The 27,650-nt window shown below is 45.8% G+C and overlaps 1 protein-coding gene across 1 annotated transcript in view; it reads right to left on the minus strand.

Annotated features, from left to right (window-relative positions):
* Window positions 1-1,537: 1,537 nt before the first annotated feature.
* Window positions 1,538-27,650, minus strand: part of PMIS2 (PMIS2 transmembrane protein) — a 111,151-nt gene continuing 85,038 nt past the window's right edge. Inside the window, exon 2 of the mRNA XM_085614295.1 lies at window positions 1,538-2,443. Coding sequence (XP_085470421.1) covers window positions 2,243-2,443 — 201 coding nt within the window. The 3' untranslated portion in view covers window positions 1,538-2,242. The remainder of the gene's footprint in view (window positions 2,444-27,650) is intronic.

Raw genomic sequence — 27,650 nt, forward strand, 5'->3', positions numbered from 1 at the left:
ATCACTACTTTTTGAAAATAAAAATCATGGGAAGTATAAAATGAATATAAATGGAAAAGAAATACAAGTGACTGTGGTACAAGATGAGAAGAAGAAGAAAGCGGTTAGAATTTGTAGGGTTCGGAGGACGAGCATGCGAGCAAAATTGAGATATGATACAGAAAACAGAAAAACCACCAATGTATTGATAAAGTTCACACTTTACAATGTGTATACATATGTATGTATGTATATGTATCAGTGTGTGAGTGTGTATATATGTATATATATATTCAACAGATACTGATATATATATATGTATATACATATTTCTTGCTCTTCTATTGATCTTATGTTTACCTTCTAGTAACGAATATTCTAACATAGCCTTTCCTGCAAGGTATCCGTTGCCTTCAATCTCTAAAACAGGAAGTGACATCAGAGGAGAGTAGGAAAGGAAGCGCAGGGCCAGATTTATCAAGGTTTTGCATCGCCTTTGCACCACGCAAGGGGGCACAAGAGCAAAGCAAAACCTAAGTAAGATTTATCAAGCCACGCAAAGCCACCTTGCGTGGCCCTGCATGGCTTGATAAAATTGGAGTAACGCAAGGCAGCACAAATCGCTGCCTTGCGTTACTCTGCCCTGGGAAGGCATTCCATGGGACGAGCGTGGGTGTTCCCATACATCCACCCATGGATTATGGAGCATTCTCTGATTTACCATGAGTGGTAGACCCAATGAGGAGAACTATCTTTATTTCTCCTCATCTTTTCCTCTTTCTATGTGTACTGCAGAATGCAGCACACGTAGAAATAGGACAATGCCTCTGATTTCCTGCACAGAAACAATCCTGTCTACAACACATGCACCCTTGCACCATGACGCAAGAGTGCCTGCGTTGGCACTAGGCTGCTAATTGTGCACCATTGTAGATGAAGGACAGGAATGTGACATATTGATAGATATTGCACATTCCTGCCCTCCCTGTTTTACACAAGGTATCTTGCTGCATTGCGCTGCGTGCAATTTTGATAAATATGGCACTCAGGGTTTAGATACTTTGCAACAGTAAACATGCAATGTCAAATGTTTCTTGCTCTCTTCCACCTTTGACAAAAGGAAACTGCAGTCGCATACATGCCAGCAGACCTGAATCAGGTGGGAGAGTACCGTTTTTAAACCCAGAAATTGCTTTTGCTTCAATGTTAGTCAATGATGAAAATAAATTCCCCAGATCTTTGTTTCGCCATCTCCCTCTTTTCTCTTTTGAAATGTTGATATGTGTGCAACCATGTCTGCTGCTATAAATGCTCCTGCTGCAAGCCCTCCCAGTCCTTCTTGAATGTCACTTCCGGTTTCATGGTTTGAGGTTATAGCTCTCAAAATGGAGGCCAATCTTTTCAATTTACAGAATATTCGATGTGTTCTGTGTCCTGAATAAAATGATCGTCCATTCTCAATATCAAGTGTAAACACACTTGGCCCGATTCACAAAGGCAATCCGAGACAAAAGTCTTACTTTACGATTTTTTGTATTCACAGAGGTTATTTAAGAGTCGCATCTTTACGTCGGGCCGGAATCTCTGCACCCAGGCTGTTCTCTCCGTACCCTGGCCGAACTCTCTGGCTCAAGCCGTACTCTCCAGCTCCCGCCGTACTCTGCAGCTCGGGCCAGATGAAGTGTAATCAATGGGCCGGCATGCAATTTTTACCAAATGGAACATCCACAATTTGCGCTCGCCTCAGTGTTGACTACTGTCAGTCAACACCGAGGGGAGTGCAAATTGTGCACTGCATGTACCATGATGCAAAGGAGCAAACTTTTCTGCACTCCCTTTACCCTGCCCAATCTGATTTTCATGACCGCCTCTGCCATTTGTCACACATTCCTAATGTTCCTTTTTGTAAATAATTGCATTCCGGCCCATTGATTACAGTTTATCTGGCCCAAGCCGCATTGTACGGCCCGGGTGCGGAGAGTACGGCCCAGCTGCGGAGATTCCGGCCCGACTGCAGACGTAAAGATACGACTCGTTAATGACCTCTGTGAATGCCAAAAGTCGTAAAGTTAGACTTTTGTCTCAGATTGCCTTTGTGAATCCGGCCCAATGAGCATAGTTGCTCTTATGCATACACTGTCTCTTTGTTCAAACAGTAAATCCAATTAGCGTCTATGAATGCGTCAGACTTGTTGCAGAAAGCGTTTTCTGTTGCCATAGGGTTCAGGAAGTGGTCAGCCAGTAGTTCCCAGTAGTTCCATCCTCAACCCGAGTAGTAGGAATTGTAGGAATCCCAGGCATTCTGGTAGTTTTTCTGCAGTGTTACACTGAAGTAAATGACGTAAGCAACCCAAGCAATGGTAATGGCAATGCCAATACCCAGGCTCACATGGTTCAGGTTCCGGGCAGTAGCAGAATTGGCCCGGGCCTCATTGATGTCTCCACGCTGATTGGCGTCTCGTGTCTGCAAAAATGAAATAAAGAAGAGAGTATTGAGTGCTTGTGTCATTTCACAAATTATTGTCTCTTCTATACATGGTGTGTTGGATGATTAGTTTGCTGTTTTGTTTGGAAGATCATTAGACTAGTGTGACCCTGCAGCATTTGGTATAATGGCAGGAGTCCAGAAGGCTCTGAAAGGCAAGTGATTGCCCACAGAGGCCATCAGCAGCTACCAACAGAGCTGTGTTAAGCCATAGGCGTTGGACCCCACTTTGTATGCCCCCTCCAAGGTAAAGTGATTAGGACTGTCAGACTGCTCTCTCTCTCTCTCTCTCTCTCTCTCTCAACCTATCTCCCCCTCTGTCCATCCATACCTCTGACTCACTCTCTCTTTACTGAACCTTCATCACCACTCTATCTTTGTATTTACTCTTTCTACCGCACATATTTCTTGCTATTTCATCTCTGTCCCTACGTTGTTCATCCCTCTTTATCTTGCTCTGTAATTCTGTATCTTCCCCCCTCTAACTTATTCTTACCTTTCTCTCTATAGGTGTCTCTCTCTCAAACTCTCCTCTTCGTCATACCTATTTTTATATCTCCCTTTTCTCTACTTCATTTCTCTAGCTCTACCTCTCTGTCTTGTTGTATCTCATCTCACTTTAGCTCACCAATCACCAAAACCCAGTCCTAATATTTACCTCACTTCTTTATCTACCTCTCTCTCTTGCCATCTTTCTAAATCCCCCTCTACCTCTCCACCCCCCCTCTACCTCTCCACCACCCCTCTGTCTGTCTCACCACTTGTTACCTCATCTATCTCTCAACACCATGTCCCTCTCTACCTCATATCTCCCTCACTACATCATTCCTGTCCACCCCATCTCTCTCTCTCACTACTTTATCTCTCAATTTACATCACCATTGATGCCCTTCCTCACCTCTCCGTATTTCTATATCTGTTGTCTCTACTACCTGCCTCACTACCTTACTCATTCCTTGCTGCATCTTTCTCAACATTTGTTAACCATTACCTCCCCCTTTCTTTCATATATCTCTCTCTACATCACTTCTCATTTTTCCCCTCTTTCTACCTAACCACTTTCTCTACCTTACCATTGTCCTCTCACTACCTCAACATGTTACCTGTCTGCCTCTAACTCTTTCTCTGCCTCTTCTTCTCACTAACATACCTCTCTTTACACTGCTTCTTTCTCTGTACCTCACCCCTTGGTGTAACACCGCTCACTTTAAAATATATTCATTGAAAAAAACAAAGGTTAAATCTTAGTTATAGTTAAGGAATACTTTTTTTCCCTATACAAACCAAGAATAAACTACACAAACTATAAAAATTCTAAAATTATAGTTATAACTTTCATTTACAATGTACCTGCAACCTTCAAGTTATTATAAGTAGCGCACCTCATTACACACTCTTTTCAGGTCGCTAACCAAACAACACTAACTAAAGCTCACCACTCTGCCATGCACTGAGTTGTGGCAAATGATGCCATTTGAGAAGTTATGTGTTATGAATGCTATGATTTTATATGCTATAAGTGATGTTGTATGCAAGGGTATAACCAGTGCATGGAAAAGGCATGAGTTATAGATAATGTAGTGTGGAGAGTGAGGTGACAAGACTATTTTTGCAGGTGTATGACTTATAGCAATTTGAAGGTGGTGTATAAATTATAACTTATAGTTATAATTAGAACGTTATCATTTAATGTAATATTTGTGTATTTTAAGTTGGGTTTGTATCAAAAGAATACATAAGGTATTTCTAACAATATATTATCTTTAACCTTTGTTTTTTTCATTGTATGGTAATTGTTTTTATTTTTTAATAAAAATGTGGTTCAAATCTCAGTGTGGACTGTCATTCATAGGAGTGTCATACAGTGGAGTGAAGTACAGTACAGTAAGGAAGAGTGTAGAGAGTGGAGTACTGTGTAGTGGAATAGAGTGGAGTCAAGTAGAGTAGAGTGACGTACCGTACAGTGGAGTAAAGTATTGTACAGTGTAGTGGCGTCATGTGTCGTTGAGTGGAGGGGCGTGTTGTACAGTTTAATGGTGTATCGAAAAGTAGAGTTGAGTGTTGTACGGTATAGTGTCGTCAAATGGAGTGTGGTGGAGCGGAGTGTCATTGAGTAGAGTATCGTAGAGTGGCATAGAGTGTAGGAGAGTGTTGTAGAATGTAGTGGCATACAGTGGAGTTCAGTGTAGTACAATAGAGTATGCGGGCATAGAGTTGAGTACATATTTGGACAGTGGAGTGTGTACTCGGATAGAGTGGCATAGAGTGTAGTAGAGTTTTGTAGAGTAGAGTTATATAGAATGGCGTAGAGTACACTGGAGTGGCTTAGAGTGGAGTACCGTACAGTGGAGTGGCATAAAGTGGAATAGCATACAGTGGAGTGGCATGGAATGGAATATCGTATGATGCAGTAGGGTACAGTGGAGTAGTGTAGACTTGAGTGGTGTATTCTGGGGTGTGGTACAGTGTAACAGCATACATACATACAGAGCTTATAGTGGAGTGGTGTACAGTAGAGTGGGGTAGAGTGAAATAGAATATAGAGGAGTGGTCCAGACAGTAGTGGCGTGCAATGAACTTGCATAGAATGTAGTGGCGTAGAGTGGAGTGGTGTACACTCGAGTGGCGTAGAGTAGAGTAGCATATAGTGAAGTGGCACACACTGGAATAGCATAAAGTGGAGTGGTGCATAGTTGAGTGGCATAAAGTGGAATAGCGTATAGTGGAGTAGCGTACAGTGCAGGAGCTTACAGTGAAGTGATGTAGATTGGAGTGGTGTAGGGTGTAATAGCAGAAAGTGAAGTGACGTACAGTGGAGTGGCATCCAATGGAATAGCATAGAATGAAGTGGCGTGTTGGGTGGAGGAGCATTCAGTTGCAACATAGTGTAGTGGCATACAGTGGAACTGCGTACAGTGCAATAGCCTAGAGTGGAGTGGCGTAGAGTGGAATTGCGTAGCGTGGAATTGCGTATAGTGGAATGGAGTACAGTGGCATGGCATAGGGATGTATGTGAAATTTAGCTGCAGATTAAGACAAAACAGCAAATTGCGCTGCCTTGCATTTTTCCAGATTTACCAATCAACACAGGGCTACTCATGGTGGCCTTGCATTGCATTGTAAGTCTGACTTAAGTATTGCATTGCCCATGCGACACCATGTGTGTCTTAAGGATTCCACGATCCAATAATACAGCTAGGCCTTAGTTGTGTTCTGGGTCATGGTATACCGCAGTAAATTGTCAGTTTACCTTGGTACATGGCGATGACAAGCCAGTATATAATTGGGTAATGTCTGTTTTTTGATAATGAAAAGGGAGCCATATTGTTTTTACTGCACTTAGGCTGTCTTCAGTGTTAGGTCCTTCGAAATAGGTAAGTAGTAGGTCCCTACCTATTACCTCTTTGCTAAAGTAGTAATAGGTAAGGAAATGTTATATATTTTTAAATATGTTTATGGCCATGTACTGTGGTAGTTTGATGACATTTTGTGAGATTCCACAAAAGTACTGCAGTGATAGATATTACTAAATTTAAATGTCTTATAACTTTAAAAATACTTAGTCTACTTAACTGCAGTACCCAAAAAGTATCGTCTCTGCACAATAATGTATAATCCTGCCAAATATCATGTAAATCCAGTCAGCTGATTTCATGCTATGTCAAGTACAATAGTCTATGGAAAATGCCTTGATGGAAAAATGTGTTTTGGGACCTCACTTTTAACTTTGCACCCCATTAATGATTCACCACAACAAATTCAAAATGGAGAAAATGACATAGTCCTGGAAAGGTTTGTGGTAATCCATCAAATGGATGCAAAGTTATTAGAGAGCAGAAATCTGAGGAATTTCTATCTTTGGGAATACTAACTATGACAACAGAGTGGCAATCAGATTATATATGATTTCTTTCTTTTTATCTATTGTGTTTGTTATATTTGTTTAATCAGTTTACATGATCATGTGACCATAAATGTGTCTTTTAGTTGTTCCTGTAGTAATTCTTAAAGTAATTCTTAGTTCACTTTTTGGGCTTCCTTGCTACTTTTAGTAGGATTGTGCTATGTTTGAAGTCCAAAGTGAATGAAAGACAATCATTGTTGTTATAATAATTGAGATAATATTTTTTTTCCTAGTGTCTCTAATGATCCTGTCCTCCAAATAGTAGTTTGTGTAGCTCACTGCTAGGTCACTTTTTCATTTTGTTGCACAGGAGTACATAAGGAAGATGTTTTATGTTTAGCTTGGTTTTGACAGTTTTATTTGGTGATCCAAAGAGCATGTAAATAAACATTATGTAGATTAGGCTGTATTCTGATTGATATGTATTTGTTTATACATTTCCATTAGCATGTGATAATAAATGGGTCTTTCAGTTGTTCATGTGGCAAATCTGAAAATATGTCTACCATATTTTCTGAGTTTCGTTGTTACTTTTAGTATTGTGCTACACAGATATCACTAAGTTGTTGGCCCTTATAACTTCATACCTACTTCATAACATCACTTGCAATAGCAAAAAGAATCATATACATAGTCTAATGTACATTGCTGTAAAATTTTATTATTATCTGTTCAGACGTTTTGCTGCTACATGAAACACAAAAGCCTATGTAAAATGCGTTGGAGTGCAAGTGTGTTTTTGGACCCCACCCCCTTTTTCTTTTGTACCCCATTGACCAAACGCCGGCAAACTTTCAGTCCTGCACTAGTGTAAGGGGTGCAATAGGTGTGCACACACACACACACACACACACATATTACAGTCGCCAGTAGGTAGTTATAGTTAGGATGTAGTTTCCATGGGAAAAGCTTTTTTGACTTGCCTATATCTTTGGCGCCCTTTGACGAATATTCGCAACATTTTCCCAAAAAAGTGCTCCGTTGAATCTTGTTGTGCATGAAGAGTTTCAGGGTGCTCCACAGGAACACAGCTATAGTCCAAACTACTGAACGTAATTACACCAAATTTGGCAGAAAGGTAGCTGTTGGTACCGAAAACCGCCTTTCTGTAAATTGGAGTAAACTTGTTCAGTAGTTTTGGAAATATTAAGAAGAAATCCCAATTTGTATATATAGGGATGCAGATCCTCCGAGGATCTGACAGTCCCTGTGCTCAAATCTGATTGGCTGGCAACACTTCAAACCAGGAAGTGTTGGCAGCCATGTTGGCACTCAGCTTGAACCGAGTCCCAGAAAAAAGGTTTCAAACAAAAGAAAAGGGGGCAGGGCAGAAATACCCTGACCCCCTAGGCCTTTTGGGGGGAGTCCCACAGGGACGCCGCGGGGGCATAAAGCAGGGGCATAAAAGCATCAACAAAAAAACAATTAGGCGGGAGTCGTGCTGAATCGGCGGCTCCCTCCGAAATAGTTTAAAAAAACGAAGTGGGTGGCCCAGGTCCTGGGGGCATTTTGATAATAAAGGAGGCGGGGCACAGGCACCCCTTCCTGGGGATTATTAATGCCAAGGGGACCACCATCTCTCCGAGGCTTATTTATTTTGAAACCGGGACCTCTCAGACCTCCCCGGGCCCTGGGGACCACCACCTCCCTGGGGCCATCTTCATTTTAACAAAATTGAAGGGGGGCATGTGGCCCCCCTCCCAGACTGTCTCAGCCCTGGGGCAGGCCATATACACAGGAAAGGAGGGCAGCCACACTGCCCCCCACCTGGAGCAATTGATGGCCGTGTGGACCACCGCCCCCATGGTCAGCTCCTGGCATGTACCGAGGGGCCCACCCCCGGAACATAGTTGTTTGCTGTGGCTTGGTGAGAGCGGCCACAGAAAACACTGCATCCAGCAAGCGAGAGCATTAAAAATGCTCTCGCTTGCTGGAAGTGGAGCAGAATTGCGTTTAGACAGAGGAAGCTGTATGCTCCTCTGTAGAAGCTCCCCATGTCTAAAAGCAATGCCTGTTCCCTCAGGAGGTGGAGAGCCGGAAGGGAACATGGGACATTCAGGCTCCCCCATGCTCCCAGTGGAGACTAAGCACTGGGGGCACAAAGCAGACTTGGCAGGGGCCCGGGAGATGGGGTCTCCCTGGCTGATATAGGCCAGTGGAGGGGGGCTGCATGGTCCCCTCCCCTAGATAAACATTTTTAAAAGCCTGGCCTCGGGTAATGGGGTCCAAGGGGCTGAAATCGGCCCATGGAGGGGGCCGTGTGGCCCCCCTCACCTATTACAGGTAGGCTGGGCCCCGGGGATTGGATCCCCAGGGCCGAAATCGGCCTGGGAGGGGCCACAGCCCCTCCCCTAATAAAAGAGAAAAAAAAAGAGGCCCAGCAAGTCGCTTGAGACCCGCCCCCTTTCACAACCACTCTGCAAAGTGCCTCCTGGCGCAGTACTAGTTGTGGATGAATTCCCCATGGCTCTTGTAAGTCCCACAAAGCAGGATTGCTGAGAGGTCTTTGGAGGCTAAGCCCTCTTTCTCCCCCACTCCACCACCTCTTGGCTCACTACTGGTTGGGGAATGAAGTCCCCTTGGATGCTGAGGGTTCTTGGGGGCAAAGAACTGTTATATCCAGTAAGTCTCACACACTGGGATTACTGTGAGCTGGATGGAAGCCCACCCCCTTTCTCCACCACTCTGCAAATGCACCTCCTGCAGCATTACTGGTTGTGGGATGAAGTCCACTTGGATACTAATAGTCCTTGGGGGCCAAGAAGCACTCCTGTTACCTCCAAATAATCTGACACAGTGGGTTTCCTGAGAGCTGGTCGGAGGCCCTGCTCCTTTTCTCCACCACTCTGCAAATGTGACTACTAGCTAAAAAACCATAGCCGTTCACTTAAAAAATCAAAGGTCACAGGGATGTTAAAGTTAGCAAATAGTTTTTCAAAAACCTTAGAATTTCACTTAAAAAACCAAAGAGTTACAGGGACGTTATAGTTAGGAAATAGGATTTCTTTTAAAGATTAGAAATTCACTGAAAAACCAAAGGTTACAGGGACATTATAGTTAGGCTCAGATTTCACTTGTACAAACCCATAGAACTTTAGCAGCTATAGTTATCTGAGCTAACTATCGCTTATGCCCTTGCAATGCACTGCTTGTGACTTCACATATTACAACACTCATGTCATGGTCGGTGACATCACTGATGACATCTCAAATTACATCATCCACAGAACCATTCACCCACTCACACCCCATACAACCTCTTATATACCCACTCACACACCCACACATCCACTAACATACCCATTCACAGACCCATACCAGTACTCACACACCCACTCAAGCCTCCATAGAGCCACTCACACACTGGTACAGCCACTCACGCAACCATTCACTCACCCATGCAGCCACTCATATAACCAGTCACTCACCCAGACAGCCAGTCACATAGCCACACACTCACCCATACAGCTACTCTCACACCCACTTATTTACCTACACAGTCACTCACATACCCACTCAATCACCCATAAAGCTTCTAAACATAGCCACTCACTCACACATATATGGACTCACACACTCACTCACACACCCAAGCAACCACTTATATACCCATTCACACATCCATACAAGCACTCTCACATCCGCTCACTCACCCATACAGCCATTCACACAGACATTCTCCAACACAGCCACTCACACACCAACTCACTTAACCAAACACCCACTCAAACAGCCACTCACACACCCATACAGCCACTTACACACCCAGTCACTAACTCAAACAGCCATTCAGACACCCATTCACTTACCCATACAGTCACTTAACATCCACTTATCCACCCATAAAGCCACACACACAGTGCATTGCAGGCACGCAAGTTATAGTTAGCAGAACTAACTATAACGGAGGAATTTCTATGGTTTGTACGAGTGAAATGGCCAGCTAACTATAACACCCCTGAAACCTATGTTTTTTTCTGTGAATTTCCAAGGTTTTTTAAATGCTAATTTCTAACTATAACATCTCTGAAACCTATGGTTTTTTCAGTGAATTTCAAAGCTTTTTTAAATGCTAATTTCTAACTATAACGTCTCTAAAACCTATGGTTTTTTTCAGTGAATTTCAAAGGTTTTTTTAAATGCTAAATTTTAAGTGGAATAGTAGTTAGACCTATTGTTTTGTACTGATTTTCTACAGTTTTTTAACTCTCTATTTATAAATATTGTATTCATTAAATAACATTATATATTTTTCTGAAAATTGCACACATTTTTTTTATAAAAAATTCAAACTGAAATATTGATGAATTTTTTTGTTTTCATTTTTTATTTTAATATATTTATATTATTTTCTTTTAAAAAAATCTAATTTTTTTCAGAGTCGCACACTCAAAGCGTACACATCACGGTGGGTGCGCGGATACTAGCCACCATTTTAGAAAAGTCGCGAAGTATCCGTGTACGGTATGCGACGGCTGCATGTTTTTCAGTTACATCATATACATTTAATATTACGTGATGTGCGCAATTGGTATGCGACCAGTCCGCGACTCCTGCTTCCGCGCATTCGTGACACATGCGCATTACGGTACGAGATGCTTGCGCGGTGGCGTGTCCCGCGTGACGTCATATACATACTAGGGCACGCTGGGTGCGCAACTCCCGCAAAAAAATTGTATGTTCCAAAATGATATGTATGTGGCTTTAATATACATAAGAGGGCAAGAGATTATCTAAGATATTCATAAAAATATTATATTTGTACTTATAATAAGTCGGGTGCGTGCATCGTGAGTGCAGAGAACCAGGTCAGCAGAGCTGCTGTAGAGCCAGAGAAACCAGGTCAGCAGAGCCGTTGTAGAGCTAGAGAAACCAGGTCAGCAGAGCTGCTCTAGAGCCTAAGAAGCAGGTCAGCAGAGCTGCTCTAGAGCCAGAGACCCAGGTCAGTAGAGCTGCTCTAGAGGCCGAGAACCGGGTCAGCAGAGCTGCTCTAGAGCCAGAGAACCAGGTCAGCAGAGCTGCTTTAGAGGGAGAGAACCAGGTCAGCAGAACTCTTTAGAGGGAGAGAACCAGGTCAGCAGAGCTGCTTTAGAGACAGAGAACCAGGTCAGCAGAGCTGCTTTAGAGCCATAGAACCAGGTCAGCAGAGCTGCTTTAGAGCCATAGAAACAGGTCAGCAGAGCTAATTTAGAGGGAGAGAACCAGGTCAGCAGAGCTGCTTTAGAGCCACAGAACCAGGTCACCAGAGCTGTTCTAGAGCCAGAGAACCAGGTCAGCAGAGCTGCTTTAGAGCCATAGAACCAGTTCAGCAGAGCTGCTTTAGAGCCAGAGAACCAGGTCAGCACAGCTGCTCTAGAGCCTAAGAACCAGGTCCACAGAGCTGTTGTAGAGCCAGAGAACCAGGCCAGCAGAGCTGCTCTAGAGCCTAAGAACGAGGTCAACAGAGCTGCTCTAGACCCAGAGAACCAGGTCAGCAGAGCTGCTGTAGAGCCAGAGAAACCAGGTCAGCAGAGTTACTTTAGAGGGAGAGAACCAGGTCAGCAGAGCTGCTTTAGAGCCAGAGAACCAGGTCAGCAGAGCTGCTTTAGAGCCAGAGAACCAGGTCAGCAGAGCTGCTCTAAAGCCAGAGAACCAGGTCAGCAGAGCTGCTGTAGAGCCAGAGAAACCAGGTCAGCAGAGTTGCTTTAGAGGGAGAGAACCAGGTCAGCAGAGCTGCTGTAGAGCCAGAGAAACCAGGTCAGTAGAGCTGCTTTAGAGCAAGAGAACCAGGGCAGCAGAGCTGCTTTAGAGGGAGAGAACCAGGTCAGCAGAGCTGCTTTAGAGCCAAGAGACCAGGTCAGCAGAGCTGCTCTAGAGCCAGAGAACCAGGTCAGCAGAACTGCTTTAGAGCCATAGAACCGGGTCAGCAGAGCTGCTTTAGAGCCAGAGAACCAGGTCAGCAGAGCTGTTGTAGAGCCAGAGAACCAGGTCAGCAGAGCTGCTTTAGAGCCAGAGAACCAGGTCAGCAGAGCTGCTCTAAAGCCAGAGAACCAGGTCAGCAGAGCTGCTGTAGAGCCAGAGAAACCAGGTCAGCAGAGTTGCTTTAGAGGGAGAGAACCAGGTCAGCAGAGCTGCTTTAGAGCCAGAGAACCAGGTCAGCAGAGCTGCTTTAGAGCCAAAGAACCAGGTCAGCAGAGCTGCTCTAAAGCCAGAGAACCAGGTCAGCAGAGCTGCTGTAGAGCCAGAGAAACCAGGTCAGCAGAGTTGCTTTAGATGGAGAGAACCAGGTCAGCAGAGCTGCTTTAGAGCCAGAGAACCAGGTCAGCAGAGCTGCTCTAGAGCCAGAGAACCAGGTCAGCAGAACTGCTTTAGAGCCATAGAACCGGGTCAGCAGAGCTGCTTTAGAGCCAGAGAACCAGGTCAGCAGAGCTGTTGTAGAGCCAGAGAACCAGGCCAGCAGAGCTGCTCTAGAGCCTACGAACTAGGTCAGCAGAGCTGCTCTAGACCCAGAGAACCAGGTCAGCAGAGCTGCTGTAGAGCCAGAGAAACCAGGTCAGCAGAGTTGCTTTAGAGGGAGAGAACCAGGTCAGCAGAGCTGCTTTAGAGCCAGAGAACCAGGTCAGCAGAGCTGCTGTAGAGCCAGAGAAACCGGGTCAGCAGAGCTGCTCTAGAGCCTAAGAAGCAGGTCAGCAGAGCTGCTCTAGAGCCAGAGACCCAGGTCAGTAGAGCTGCTCTAGAGGCCGAGAACTAGGTCAGCAGAGCTGCTTTAGAGAGAGAGAACCAGGTCAGCAGAACCCTTTAGAGGGAGAGAACCAGGTCAGCAGAGCTGCTTTAGAGCCAGAGAACCAGGTCAGCAGAGCTGCTTTAGAGCCATAGAACCAGGTCAGCAGAGCTGCTTTAGAGCCATAGAAACAGGTCAGCAGAGCTGATTTAGAGCCAGAGAACCAGGTCAGCAGAGCTGTTCTAGAGCCAGAGAACCAGGTCAGCAGAGCTGCTTTAGAGCCATAGAACCAGTTCAGCAGAGCTGCTTTAGAGCCAGAGAACCAGGTCAGCAGAGCTGCTCTAGAGCCTAAGAACCAGGTCAGCAGAGTTGCTCTAGAGCCAGAGAACCAGGTCCACAGAGCTGCTGTAGAGCCAGAGAAACCAGGTCAGTAGAGCTGCTTTAGAGCAAGAGAACCAGGGCAGCAGAGCTGCTTTAGAGGGAGAGAACCAGGTCAGCAGAGCTGCTTTAGAGCCAAGAGACCAGGTCAGCAGAGCTGCTCTAGAGCCAGAGAACCAGGTCAGCAGAACTGCTTTAGAGCCATAGAACCGGGTCAGCAGAGCTGCTTTAGAGCCAGAGAACCAGGTCAGCAGAGTTGTTGTAGAGCCAGAGAACCAGGCCAGCAGAGCTGCTCTAGAGCCTAAGAACTAGGTCAGCAGAGCTGCTCTAGACCCAGAGAACCAGGTCAGCAGAGCTGCTGTAGAGCCAGAGAAACCAGGTCAGCAGAGTTGCTTTAGAGGGAGAGAACCAGGTCAGCAGAGCTGCTTTAGAGCCAGAGAACCAGGTCAGCAGAGCTGCTTTAGAGCCAGAGAACCAGGTCAGCAGAGCTGCTCTAAAGCCAGAGAACCAGGTCAGCAGACCTGCTGTAGAGCCAGAGAAACCAGGTCAGCAGAGCAGCTTTAGAGGGAGAAAACCAGGTCAGCAGAGCTGCTTTAGAGCCAGAGAACCAGGCAGCAGAGTTGCTTTAGAGCCAGAGAACCAGGTCAGCAGAGCTGCTCTAGCTGACACTGACTGACTGACACTGACTGACTGACACTGACTGATTGACACTGACTGACACTGACTGACTGACACTGACTGACAGACACTGACTGGCACTAATTGAGTGACACTGACTGACTGACTGACACTGATTGACTGACACTGACTGACTGACAATGACTGACACTGATTGACTGACACTGACTGACACTGATTGACTGACACTGACTGACTGATTACTCTCTACTACTCTACTGCTCACTCTCTACTACTCTCTACTACTCTCTCTCTACTACTCACTCTCTACTACTCACTCTCGACTACTCTCTACTACTCACTCTCTACTACTCTACTACTCTCTACTACTCACTCTCTACTACTCACACTCTACTACTCACTACTACTCTCTCTCTACTAGTCACTCTCTACTACCCTCTACTACTCTCTACTACTACTCTCTACTACTCACTCTCTACTACTCGCTACTACTCACTCTACTACTCTCTACTACTCTCTACCACTCACTCTCTACTACTCTACTACTCACTCTCTACTACTCTCTACTACTCTATCTCTACAACTCACTCTCTACTACTCACTCTACTACTCTCTACTACTCACTCTCTACTACTCTCTCTACTACTTACTCTCTACTGCTCACTCTCTACTACTCGCTCTCTACTATTCTCTACTACTCACTCTCCACTACTCACTCTCTACTACTTGCTCTCTACTACTCTCTACTACTCACTCTCTACTACTCACTCTCTACTACTCTACACTACTCTCTCTACTACTCACTCTCTACTACTCTACTACTCACTCTCTACTACTCACTCTCTACTACTCTCTCTCTACTACTCACTCTCTACTACTCACTCTACTACTCTCTACTACTCACTCTCTACTACTCTCTCTCTACTACTCACTCTCTATTACTCTCTACTACTCACTCTCTGCTACTCACTCTCTACTACTCACTCTCTACTATTCACTCTCCACTACTCACTCTCTACTACTCACTATCAACTACTTTCTACTACTCACTCTACTACTCACTCTCTACTACTCTACTACTCTCTACTACTCTCTCTACTTCTACTTCTCACTCTCTACTACTCTCTCTACTTCTTACTCTCTACTACTTTCTCTACTACTCACTCTCTACTACTCTCTACTACTCACTCTCTACTCCACACGCTCTACTACTTGCTCTCTACTACTCGCTATCTCCTACTCTCTACTACTCACTCTACTACTTACTCTCTACTACTCTCTACTACTCACTCTACTACTCACTCTCTATTACTCCCTACTACTCACTCTCTACTACTCCACTACTCTCTACTACTCACTCTCTACTACTCTCTACTACTCTCTCTTTACTACTCACTCTCTACTACTCACTCTCTACTACTCTCTACTACTCACTCTCTACTACTCTCTACTACTCACTCTCTACAACTCACTCTCTACTACTCTTTCTCTACTACTCTCTCTCTACTACTCTCTACTACTCACTCTACTACTCACTCTACCACTCACTCTCTACTACTCACTCTCTACTACTCTCTACTACTCTCAACTACTCTCTGCTACTCACTCTTTCAGTTTTTTACTTTGATTCCATCAAGAAGGCATTCAGATGTGTCACACATTTGCAATAAATTAAGAATGTTATCACTCTAGTTGCCTATTAGATCACTGTAGTAAAGCTGCTGCTCACCAGGGAAGTCTGCTGCTGGTATTGAAACTGCATGTTTCAGTCTGCATGTCAGAATTGTTTAATAAAATAGAAGAGGATTTGAGAAGTCACTCAAAATGTGCCCTATTTTTTCTTTCTGCAGCACTAATCATACTTTCTATGGCAAAATGAACCCCTCATTGTGTTCCTTTTTATATTAAATGCTTTAAGAGTTACCACTTTATTCCAATCAAGATGGCTTCAGGTGTGCCATACGTTTGTCATAAGTAGGACTGTTAGCTCTCTGGTTGTTCTTTAGAACACTCTGGGAAGCTGCAGTAGAACACAAAGGAATCAAGGGACAGTCTCTGCCCTTGTTGGATGTACATGTTTTACTGAGAATGTCAGACTTCATTCTCACATGACTGAGAAAGATAATGTGAAGTTACAGAAAATATGCTCTCAGTTTAGCTTATAGATCACCTTCCAAACCTCTGTGGGAAAAGCATGAGAAAATAGTTTTCTCTCAAACATGATTCATGATATCCCAGAAGAAGGCTTTTTCACATGGTAAAATCACCTTAGAACACACCACAATTCCTAAAATGAGTATGGTACCATCAACAAATGTTTTAAAACGTAACTAAAGTCTTAAAACCTTCTATCAACTGCAATGCTTTTTAATGAGGTGCTATCATGTATATTGGTCCCAAGATGGCTGCCAACACTTCTTGGATGAAGTGCTGACAGCCAATCAGATCTCACAATGAGATGTGTGGTTAGGCTCCGCCCAGATATATCTATGATTTTACTTTTGATTTTCTCAGCAACTACTGAACAGATTTACACTATTTAACCAAAAGGCACGAGTGTGAACCAAGGGCTACCTCTTTGACAAATTTCGTGTAATTCTGTTCAGCAGTTCGAGCTGCAGCTGCGATTAACGGTTCCTATGGAAAACTGCATGGGTAAAACAAGTTTTGGGACCCCCCTTTTTTCTCAGCCCCTGCTTGACAAATCACGCCGAGACTTTCAGGATAGGAGTGGACCGGAGCGCCCCGCTAGTTTTGAAAATTTCACGAAGATTCGTCAACCGGTGCTAAAGTTATTCCAAATAAAATGTTGTGGATTTCCTATGGACAATAGGTCCTAACTATAACAATCTACTGGCGACCGCCAGTAGATAATATATAGATAGATATATAGATATATATATAGATATATATATATATAGATATAGATATATATATATGTATAAAAAACTAAATCCCCATACATTTTCCATAGACTTTTTTTAAGAAGCACTACTGTAAAACGGAATGACACCAAATTTAGATGGGAACTAGATCTCGATCCAGAAAGCTTGCTTTTTGATATTTTAGGCAAATATGTTTAGTAGTTTTTAAGAAATTAAGGTGTAAATATATTTGTATATCTGGACTTGTAACGTCCTGGCTTTCTCGGGGTTGGGACAAACAGACGACAGACCAGAGAAATGGAAGTTTAAGGATGATTTAATAAACAGATAAACAACTACAGACAACAAACAATACCGGTACTGGAATCACCAGTTAAAGTACGATACCCATTCACAGCTCTTCTAACCGTCCTCCGCATGCACACCGGGCCCGGTATGCTCCAACGGAGGGCACAGTGCTAAGCAGTGGCCGACAATGCCACTCGACCGCTGTGAAGGGTAGTTCCAAGGTTGTGGAATCTACGGGGGGGCACGTGGGAGTCACCCGGCCGGGCTCTCTACCACCTGGGAACAGCCGTTCTACCAGTATCCCCCAGAGTACTGCCACAACACAAAGACGCTGGGAACACCTCCTAGTGTGCGTCTCTTGTATCCGGGTTTAAGTGATGATACCCAAGGTGGCGCAGAGAATGGATGGGAGCAGCCGCTCTACCTATCCCAGTTCTCCTACGAGTGTCGATGGCTAAGACGCGGAAACACCTCCTGGATAGCGTCTTAGCTCTAAGGCCGTTGGGAGCTTCGGCTCTACCAACGGGACTTGTGCCCAATGACGTTGAATACGGCTCTCAGAACGGGACAGGACACGGGCAGGAAGCACACGCCAGCACCTCTCCTCCGCTCCTTAGAATGTTCCTTCCGCCGCTCAACTCACCAACGGGTCCGTGTACCTCAACCAGGTACTCCTGCAAAGATCAGAATATCCGACGCCGAGTCCCAGTGATCTTCTCCTTAAGTAGTACTCTCGGCATTGTATAACCATGACTCTTGAGTTGCATAACATGAAAACTAGGCGTTACCCTTGGTGTTATGTAACCAGAACTCTTGAGTTGCATAACATGAAAACTAGGCGTTACCCTTGGTGTTATGCAACCAGAACTCTTGAGTTGCATAACATGAAAACTAGGCATTACCCTTGGTGTTATGTAACCAGAACTCTTGAGTTGCATAAGGCAATTGTTGCCGGAGGGCATTCTGGGAGTTGTAGTCCGCTCTCCTCCAAGCGCACCAGGTTTACGGAAGTGGCATCGTGGGAGGGAATCCATGTGCGGGAGGGGATTCCTGACAGGACTGTTGGGCTCGAGGGACCCTCGCCAGAGCCCCTCAAATCCAATTAAAAAATATAGAGTGTTCTGCTTGGCTCCACAAGCTTTTTTCCCCTTGGGCTAATTCTCTTCCATGAAAGACATGCTCCCGCAGGAGTGACTGCCAGCAACATGAAGAAAGCTTTTGTTAGCATAACAGGACTCGGGGACGTAGTCCCCTGTCCTGCATTTTATTTTGTTTTATTTTGTTTTAAAATATAGGGGGCAGGGTAACGATATCCTGCCTTCCTGGGCCCAGACGAACCACAGGAGACCAGATTAATCTGTTTTTTTTAAAGATTTGCAATCCCGAAGGACTCCCATGGGATTGCAATTCTTTTTTTTTTTTTTAAATGATAAAGCTCATCAGTGATTTCAAATTATATTTACTTGGGGAGAGGGGGACATGGCTCCCCCTCCCTGAGCCTGAACCGGTCCCGGGGACCCCAATCTCAGGGGCTAAACACATTATTGAAGGGGAGAGAGGAGCACAGCCGCTCTACCCGAGCATAAATGGGCCGTGAGGACCCCATCCGCCAGAGCCAAAAAGTTAGATGTAAGGGAGGAAGACCCCCTGCCCCCCACCTGAACCCAAGTGGGCCCTAGGGACCCCATTCCCTGGGAACAAACACCTTATGGTAGGGGAGGGGGTGCAGACCCCGCTCCCTGAGCCTTGAAAGGCCCCAGTGGCACTCTACACATTTGGGTCGAAGTAAATTTCAAAGGGAAGGGCTCACACAGCCCACCTCCCTGAGCCTCTAAAGGTCCCCGGCACCTAGTCCCCTGGTGCCAGCACCAGAAGTTGAAGTTGAAAATAATTTATTTAGCGCTCTATCACCAAACGGTTTCTTGGCGCTGTAGGCAGGAGACTGAACCTGAGAGAGGAAGGGAAGAGAAAAGTTTAGGAGGGGTAGGCTAGGGAGAACAAGTGAGTTTTGAGTTTGGCTCGAAAGTCCAAGTAAGAGGGGGTGGATCGGATCACGAGAGGGAGCGAGTTCCAAAAGAGAGGGGCAAGAGTAGAAAATCTGGTGCCGCCAGATTTCTTCTTGCGAAAACGGGGGACCTTAAGAAGAGACTGAGTGGAAGAACGAAGGTCTCTGCAGGGGACATATGCAATTATTTTAGATCTAACAAAAGAAGGGGCAGAGCCAGTAAGGGACATGAAAGTCAAGCAGCCTATCTTGAAGAGTGAGCGTTCCCTGATGGGAAGCCAGTGTAGAGTCCGTAATACAGGAGTAATGTGACTAGATTTAGGAAGCCTGTAGATAAGGCGGGCCGCTTGGTTCTGGATGAGCTGCAGACGACGACATTCATATGCGGGAATGCTGGCGTAAAGGGCATTGCCGTAATCCAGGCCGGACGAGATGAGTGCTAAAATGATGAGTTTAAGAGCTTCAACGGAGAAGTAACGTGAGATTTTGCGAATGGTTCTAAGGGCCAAGAAACACGGGGAGACTACGGAGCTAATCTGAGGGCGCATGGAGAGGTCTTGACTAACCTTAATGCCCAGAGTTTTCACAGAGGCTGAGGGTAATGGAGGAGAACCAAGGATGGGGGGCCAGAAAGCAGAAGACCAGGGGTTGGAGGGACCACCGAAGAGGACCAACTCGGTCTTATCGGGGTTCAATTTCAATTGGTTGAAATTCATCCAGTTGAATATGAACGTAAGAGTGGAGTGCACCTTAAAGATGGAATCAGGGGAGGGAGAAAGATTGAAAATGAGCTGGAGGTCATCGGCGTAATTAAACGCCGTGACCTTCATATCCTGTAAAGCAACAATGAGGGGGTGAATGTAGAGATTAAACAAAAGGGGAGATAGTGAAGAGCCCTGGGGTACTCCGCAGATGACGGAGTTGATGGGAGCAAGAAAGCCCTCCAGGCGAACAGCCTGAGTGCGGCCGGTTAAGAAAGAGGCGAGCCAGGCCAGGGCCGAACCCCGCAGGCCGGCGCCCCAGACACGGTCGAGAAGGATGGTATGATCGACCGTGTCGAAGGCGGCAGAGAGATCGAGGAGGACTAGGGCCTGGGGTGAGTTGGTATCGGCGCTGCGCCTGAGCTCATCTACTACAGAGAGGACAACAGATTCCGTAGAATGAGCCGGCCGAAAGCCAGCCTGATTAGTTGCTAGGAGGTGATGAACTTCAATGTGGTTGGAGAGTGAAGTGGTGATGTGACTCTCCAAAATTTTGCTTAAGAGTGGCAACAGTGAGATGGGTCTGAAGTTTGAAGGTACAGCAGGATTGGCACCGGGCTTTTTGAGGATGGGAATAACAGTGGCAGATTTGAACGAATCAGGTACAATACCGAGAGTGATGGAGGTATTAAGAAGGGTAATAGGAGGGGCAGGACAACGGGAGAAAATATCTCTTAAGATGTATGCCGGGCAAAGATCGGCAGGGGAACCCGAAGTGACTTTACCCAGGAGAGTGCGGAAGGTCTCTTCAGAGATCAAGGGAAATTGGTCAATGAAGGAGGATGGCAGAGGTCGAGGGGGACAGGTAAAGAAGGCGGGTGCCAAGGGGATGTTCTGTTTTATGATGGCAATCTTCTCAATGAAGAAATTATTGAGAGCATTGCACAGGGTTTGGGAGGGAATGGGCCTAGAAGCGGCTCTATCAGAGGCAGAAAGTTTGTGCACAATTGTAAAAATCTCCTTAGGTTTATTAACTGCCAGATGAATTTTCTGAGAGAAATATTCCTGCTTGGCGGAGAGAATGGACTTTTTGTACGCCTGCAGAAGGGTCAGATAATGAAGCTTGGAATCTGGAGAATATTTGCGGCTCCAGTGGCGCTCCGCCTGACGGAGTGCAAGTTTCTGAGATTTAAGGGTATTAGAAAACCATCTATTGGCATCGTGAGGGCGACAAATTCTGACACGTCTGAGTGGAGCGATCTGATTGAGGCTTCAGAGAGCCAGAAATTAATAAGGGCTACCTGATTATTTAGGGGAAAATCGGTCAGGGTAGGAGCCGAAGAGGCTAAAGAAAGACCTAGGGTGACCATATCTACTCTGTTCCACTTACGAGCACAGGTGTTTTTTGGGCAGGAAGGAAGGTTGACCTCTGCCAGAGAAGCAGAGAAAGTGATCAAAAAATGATCAGACCAGACGCAAGGGGATATGTTAGGTGTGGAGATGGGTAGATTAACAGTCCAGACTTGGTCGAGAGTGTGACCGTGGATGTGAGTGGGAACAAAAATACGAGGGATGAAGTTAATGCTATGGAGGGTGTCAGAAAAATCTTTAGACATAAAGGCTTCACACGGGTCCCCTGGCCAAAAGTTAAAATCACCTAATAACAGAAGAGAGGAGTTATTAACGACCAGAGTGGCTAAAAGGTCCTGTATGGCTGAGACAAAGTGAGACATGGATTGAGGGGGACGATAGAGCAATACAACAGTAAGAGGGATCGCGAGATTGGTAGAACGTACCACCAAAAGGTCGACAGATGGAACAGGGAGGTGAGGAAGAGGTTGAAATAGAAGGTTAGAATGAACAATCATAGCCACTCCACCGCCCATCTTACCCTCAGGGCGATCAGCACGGAGGATATAATAGGAGTCTGGGAGAGAGGTGAGAACATCAGGTAGGGAGTCGGCAGTGTACCAGGTTTCAGTTAGACACAGAATCTCAGGGCTAAAAGTGTTAAGAAAGTCAAAAAGCTCCAATTGGTGCTTGACGGCAGAACGGGTATTAAGGAGGGAGATCGAGACCAAATGAGGGGGGCAAACCGATGATTTAGAAGAGAGAGAGGGAGAGGTAGGGCATGAAAGCATGGCGTGGGGCGTAAGTATGGGATTAGAGGGATCAATGTGGGCGGGTCGTGCAATATCTAGAGAGTTGATCTTAGCCAGGGTAAGAGGGCTGATGGGCCAGGCGTCGTGGAGGGCCAACAGTTGGTTGGGAGAATATGTAAAGGAACAGGCAGGGTTCAGGGCCCCAGGGCCCGGCCAGGCGCGGACGGGCACAGACGGGCTTGCCTTTAGCGCGCCATCGGCGCGCTGGTGGCGCGCCCGCTGCGCACGGCCGCTGCGCGGCCGGGACAGGCACATCATTAAAATAGAGCCTGAGGGGGCCTGGCCTAGCGGTAGTGGGCGTGTCCTCAGCCCAGGGATTCCCCAACAATGGCGGCAAACCAATCTCTAGCCCTGCGGCAGCGCCTTAATCGGCTGCGCGGTCCGAGAGACAGGGAGTAAGTGAGTACAGAGCAAAATATGGAGAACACAGCACAGGTATGTCAAGATACCAAAATACAAATTTAAAACAATGACAAGCGCTCCCGGCTTCCGCCTCAGGAGTAGGTTCCAGACTAGTGCGCGCTGAGCAGAGAGGCGCGATTCAAGTAACCTGAGGGGGCGTGGCCTAGCGATAGTGGGCGTGTCCTCAGCCCAGGGATTCCCCAACAATGGCGGCAAACCAATCTCTAACCCCGCGGCAGCGCCTTATTCGGCTGCGCGGTCCGAGAGACAGGGAGTAAGTGAGTCCAGAGCAAAATATGGAGAACACAGCACAGGTATGTCAAGATACCAAAATACAAATTTAAAACAATGACAAGCGCTCCCGGCTTCCGCCTCAGGAGTAGGTTCCAGACTAGTGCGCGCTGAGCAGAGAGGCGCGATTCAAGTAACCTGAGGGGGCGTGGCCTAGCGATAGTGGGCGTGTCCTCAGCCCAGGGATTCCCCAACAATGGCGGCAAACCAATCTCTAGCCCCGCAGCAGCGCCTTAATCGGCTGCGCGGTCTGAGAGACAGGGAGTAAGTGAGTACAGAGCAAAATATGGAGAACACAGCACAGGTATGTCAAGATACCAAAATACAAATTTAAAACAATGACAAGCGCTCCCGGCTTCCGCCTCAGGAGTAGGTTCCAGACTGGAGGGCAGGGAAAGATATGTTTGTCCCCACCCAGCAAGGGCATTTTTAAATCTTCCACCGGGTGGAAGCAAACATGCCTACCCTGCCTTCATAAACGCTATTAGGGAAGGCAAATCTGCTCTCATCCAGTGGGAGACTTACAAATTCTCCCACCAGGTGGGGGCAGACGTCTGTTTCCTTGCACCATGTGGGGAGGTGGCACAGGGGCCCTAGGGCTCCCCCCGCTTCCCTCAGCAATATGTTTTGTGGGTGTTCGGGTGCCAAAGGCCGGGGGATGGGGTCCTCACAGCCTCTTAAGCCTAGAGGGGAGGGACCACATGTCGCCAACCACTATTTTTAATTGTTAGCCCCAGGGGATAGAGTCCCTGGGGCCCATTTGGACTCAGAATGGGGGGCCATGTGCCCCTCCCCAAAAGTAGCCGAATTTGGCCCTGGGGTGGGGTCCCCACAGCCTCTTAAATCTTAGGGAGGGGAGCCACATATGCCCGTCCTCTATAATTTTTATTCTTTGGCCCTGGGGGAAGGGGACCCTGGGCCATTTGGGATCGATGAGAGGGAGCCATACGCCCACTCCACTAAAATAATTGGTTTTGGCCCCAGGGGATAGGGCCTCTTAAGGGTCAGGGAGGGGGGCCAGGTGCCCCCCTCACTTATAATTAATGTATGACCATGGGGGTCCCTGGGGTCCATTTTGGCACAGGCACAGGAGCCATGCAACCCTCTCCCCTAATATAAATATGTTTAGCCCTGGTTGATGGGATCCCCGGTGCCTCCTAAGACTCCCCTAAAATGAGACTTTGGCCAAGGGAATGGGTTCCTTGAGGCCTATTTGGGCTTGGGAAGAGGGGCATTTTGCTCAATTATGTAATTTTAACATATGTCATATGTCATCAGTGATGTTATAAATGATGTTAGAGAACATGTAATGAGTGATGTAATATATGAGGTCGTATAGCAGTGCACGGTGGGGGCATTGCTATAAGCGGTGAATTTCTGTGGGTTTTGAGTTCAAAACATTACATTGGCACTGAAATATTAACCTAACTATAACGTCACTGTTGGAAAATGAACCTCTCTCAAGGGTCACCCAAACTTTTGGCCTTCCTTCTCCTCTTTCTCTGATCTCGTTTTTGTTGGTTGTAGGGCTCTGGGCACTTTACCACAGCTAACCAGTACTAAAGTGCACGTGCTCTCTCCCTGAAACATTGTAATATTTGCTTTTCCACAATTGGCACATTTACTTTACTTATATGTCCCTAGTAAAGTGCACTACGTGTGCCCAGGGCCTATAAATTAAATGCGACTAGTGGGCCTGCAGCACTGATTGTCCCACCCGCTGAAGTAGCCTGTTAAATATGTCTCAGGCCTGCCACTGCAGAGCCTGTGTGTGCCGTTTACACTGCCATGTCACCATGGCATTTAAAACCCCTTGCCAAACCTTAATCTCCCCTTTTATTAAATATATGGCACCCCTAAGGTAGGCAATATGTATTCCAATAGGGCAGGGTGCCGAGTAATCTAAAGGTAGGACATGTAAGTTTAGGTTTTTCATGTCCTGGAAGTGAAAATCACACAAATTTGTTTTTCACTGCTGCAAAGTCTCCCTCTCTCATAGGTTAACATTGGGAATTTCTTATTACACTTATAAGCTGTAATTCCTGATTTAGAAGGAGTGGATATATCATGGTGATGATAAATCCTCTTTATTGGTAAAGTTAAATTTATCATTACCCTTTTAAAAATGCCACTTTTAGAAAGATGGCATTTTTCTGCTCTTAGCACTGTGTGCCTGGAGCCTGCCTCCAATACTTGTTTCGGGTGGGTGAGATCTGGACTTTATGCATTCCTTTGAGACAGCCACACGCAAAGGGAGATAAGGTTCGACTGGGTGGCCATCCACATCCAGATGGGTCATCCTTGGCAGGATGGGAGGGAGTAGTTGACATATACACCTAAATATGCTGTGTCCTGTCCCCACACAAAGGGCAGCATACCCCCTTGAGTGAGCCTGGAGCCAGAACTGGGAGGATGGACCTCTGTGCACTTCAAAGCCCCTCTTTGAAGTCACACCCACTTCAAAGGTACAACTGGGTGTAAGTACTGGTTCTCTGACCGTACCAAATCAGGACACTACTGGACCTATGAAGAACTCTACCAGGAGGAGGGACTGCTGTGCTGCTACAAGGACTGCCACTCTGCTGGACTGCTGCTCTAGAAGAAGTGCCTTTCTGCTGTGATGCCCTGCTACATGCTACCCTCTGCCCTGCGGAGGAAGAACTGGACTCTTTGACTTGAACCCAGAGTGATCTTCAAGCGATTTCTGGCTTGCCTCCTGTTTTAAGAGTTAGGTATATCAAAGTCTCAAACCCGGCTTCTGTGCCCGGTCCATTGGAACCGACGCATCCCCTGGTGCATGAAGCAGAATGGATGCATAGCTGCTGTTGCGAGAACAGAACTGCCATTCGCACTTGAAACCACTGCATCGCCACCACTGCAGTGAACGACGATCGATGCATCCCCTCAACTGCGTGGAGAAAACTGGCACAACGACTTCAGAACCATCGCATCTTTGAACCGGCGCTTCGTCTTTGAAACCAGCGCATTGCCATTGTTGCGTGGAGAAAACTGACACATCACCTCAACTGCAGGATCGAAACCGACGCATCACTCAGTTGCACCCCGTAACTGTTGCGACCAGGATCAAAGTACTTTTGTTCAACATGCCTTGCATGGCTACTGTATCTGGCCCACTCACCATCGTGGTCGGCCTGAACTCTTGATTTTGCCCCGGTCCAATGTGACCAGATAACCTCATAGGTGCTTATTGCTTCTAAGTGCTATTTTTCAATGTTAATGTTTTACAAAATTAATATCTTGACTACTACTTATTGGAATTGTGTCATCTTGGTCTTGTTTTATTTATAAACTCATAGACTATTTTTCTAAAGTGGTGTGGAGTCTTTTTGTGATGTTTTCAATGTGTTATTGCTTGAAGTTTTGCATAAATACTTTAAAGCAAACACAAGGAGATGATGGACGGAGCACTGAAACTTTTCAGACACTCACCCCCAGTCACAGATCTGGGTTGAATCATCATCAATCTTAAACTCCCTTCGCCACCCCAGTTCAGATCCATTCATATGCAAATTAGTCTTGACCCTGTTCCTTATGGGAACAGTCCAGCTCGAAATGCTTTACACATTGCCTCTTAACTAAGCCTGCCTGCTCTGTGCCAAGGTACCAGAGGGCGAGCACAGGTTAATTTATAGTGTGTATCTGACTTAACCTGGCTGGAATTGTGGTTCCTGCTTGGACATGGTGCATACCTCTGCCAACCAGACAAATCAATTTCTGACAGTCACTTTAACCTTTGTTTTTTCACTGAATTTCTAAGGTTTTTTGGTTTTTTCAATCAAATCTTATCACACCTAACTATAATGTGGCTTTTCTATCAAAGTCTTTAAGCATAGGATTAGCACAGTGCCATCTACGCAGAGATAGAAAGGGACAAAGTCTTTTGCCATTTCTGCAGCAAAGTCTTTAAGCATAGGACTACCACAGTGCTGTCCATGCTGAACTGTAAAATGACAAAAGCCATTTACTACTCCAGTCATAGTATTACAGCTTTGAATTGGTAAAATACCAACCAAGCCAACCTGAAATGAGTAAAAGCAACCCCTGACGCAGTGTTTTGTTCTCATTAGAGCTCTTCAGAGAGGTATAGCTTTGTCCAGACACAAGGGAGCACCCATTATAAGTCAAAACAATATCCGTTCAGGCATAGAGTGACGCATAAATTATGTAAAAAAGAAGCAGGAAACTCTCAGTCGTTCTCAAGTTTAGGTGGAAAGCAGCTCCTGTGTAGAGCACCCTCAACACCAGCGACACTCTAGATCTGCCTACCTCAAATGTCTGCTTTTCTATAATATTCTTTAAGCATAGGATTAGCACAGTGCCATCCACGCCTAGATAGAAAGGGACAAAGTATTTTCCCATTTCTACAGCAAAGTCTTTAAGCATAGGACTAGCACAATGCTATCCATGCCGAGCTGTAAAATGACAAAAACCATTTACCACTGCAGGCACAGTATTACAGCTTTGAATTGGTAAAATACCAACCAAGCCAACATGAAATGAGTAAAAGCAACCGCTGACACAGTGATTCGCTCTCATTAGAGCTCTTCAGAGAGGCATAGCTTTGTCTAGACACAAGGGAGCACCCAGTATAAGTCAAAACAATACCCAATAATATTGTTTTGATATATGGTTTCTCCATGTTAATTTCCATAGGAAACTTTAGACAAAGCTCGAACTGCTGAACGGAATTACACCAAATTTGGCAAAAAGGTAGCTTTTGGTTCATAAAGCACTCTTTTTGCTCAATGGTGTAAATCCGTTCAGTAGTTCCTGAGAAATTTAAAGATTTCTCAGATATACAAGTGTGGCC

Source organism: Triturus cristatus, chromosome 7 (genome assembly GCF_964204655.1).
Source record: "Triturus cristatus chromosome 7, aTriCri1.1, whole genome shotgun sequence".
In the NCBI taxonomy this organism is placed as follows: Eukaryota; Metazoa; Chordata; class Amphibia; order Caudata; family Salamandridae; genus Triturus; species Triturus cristatus.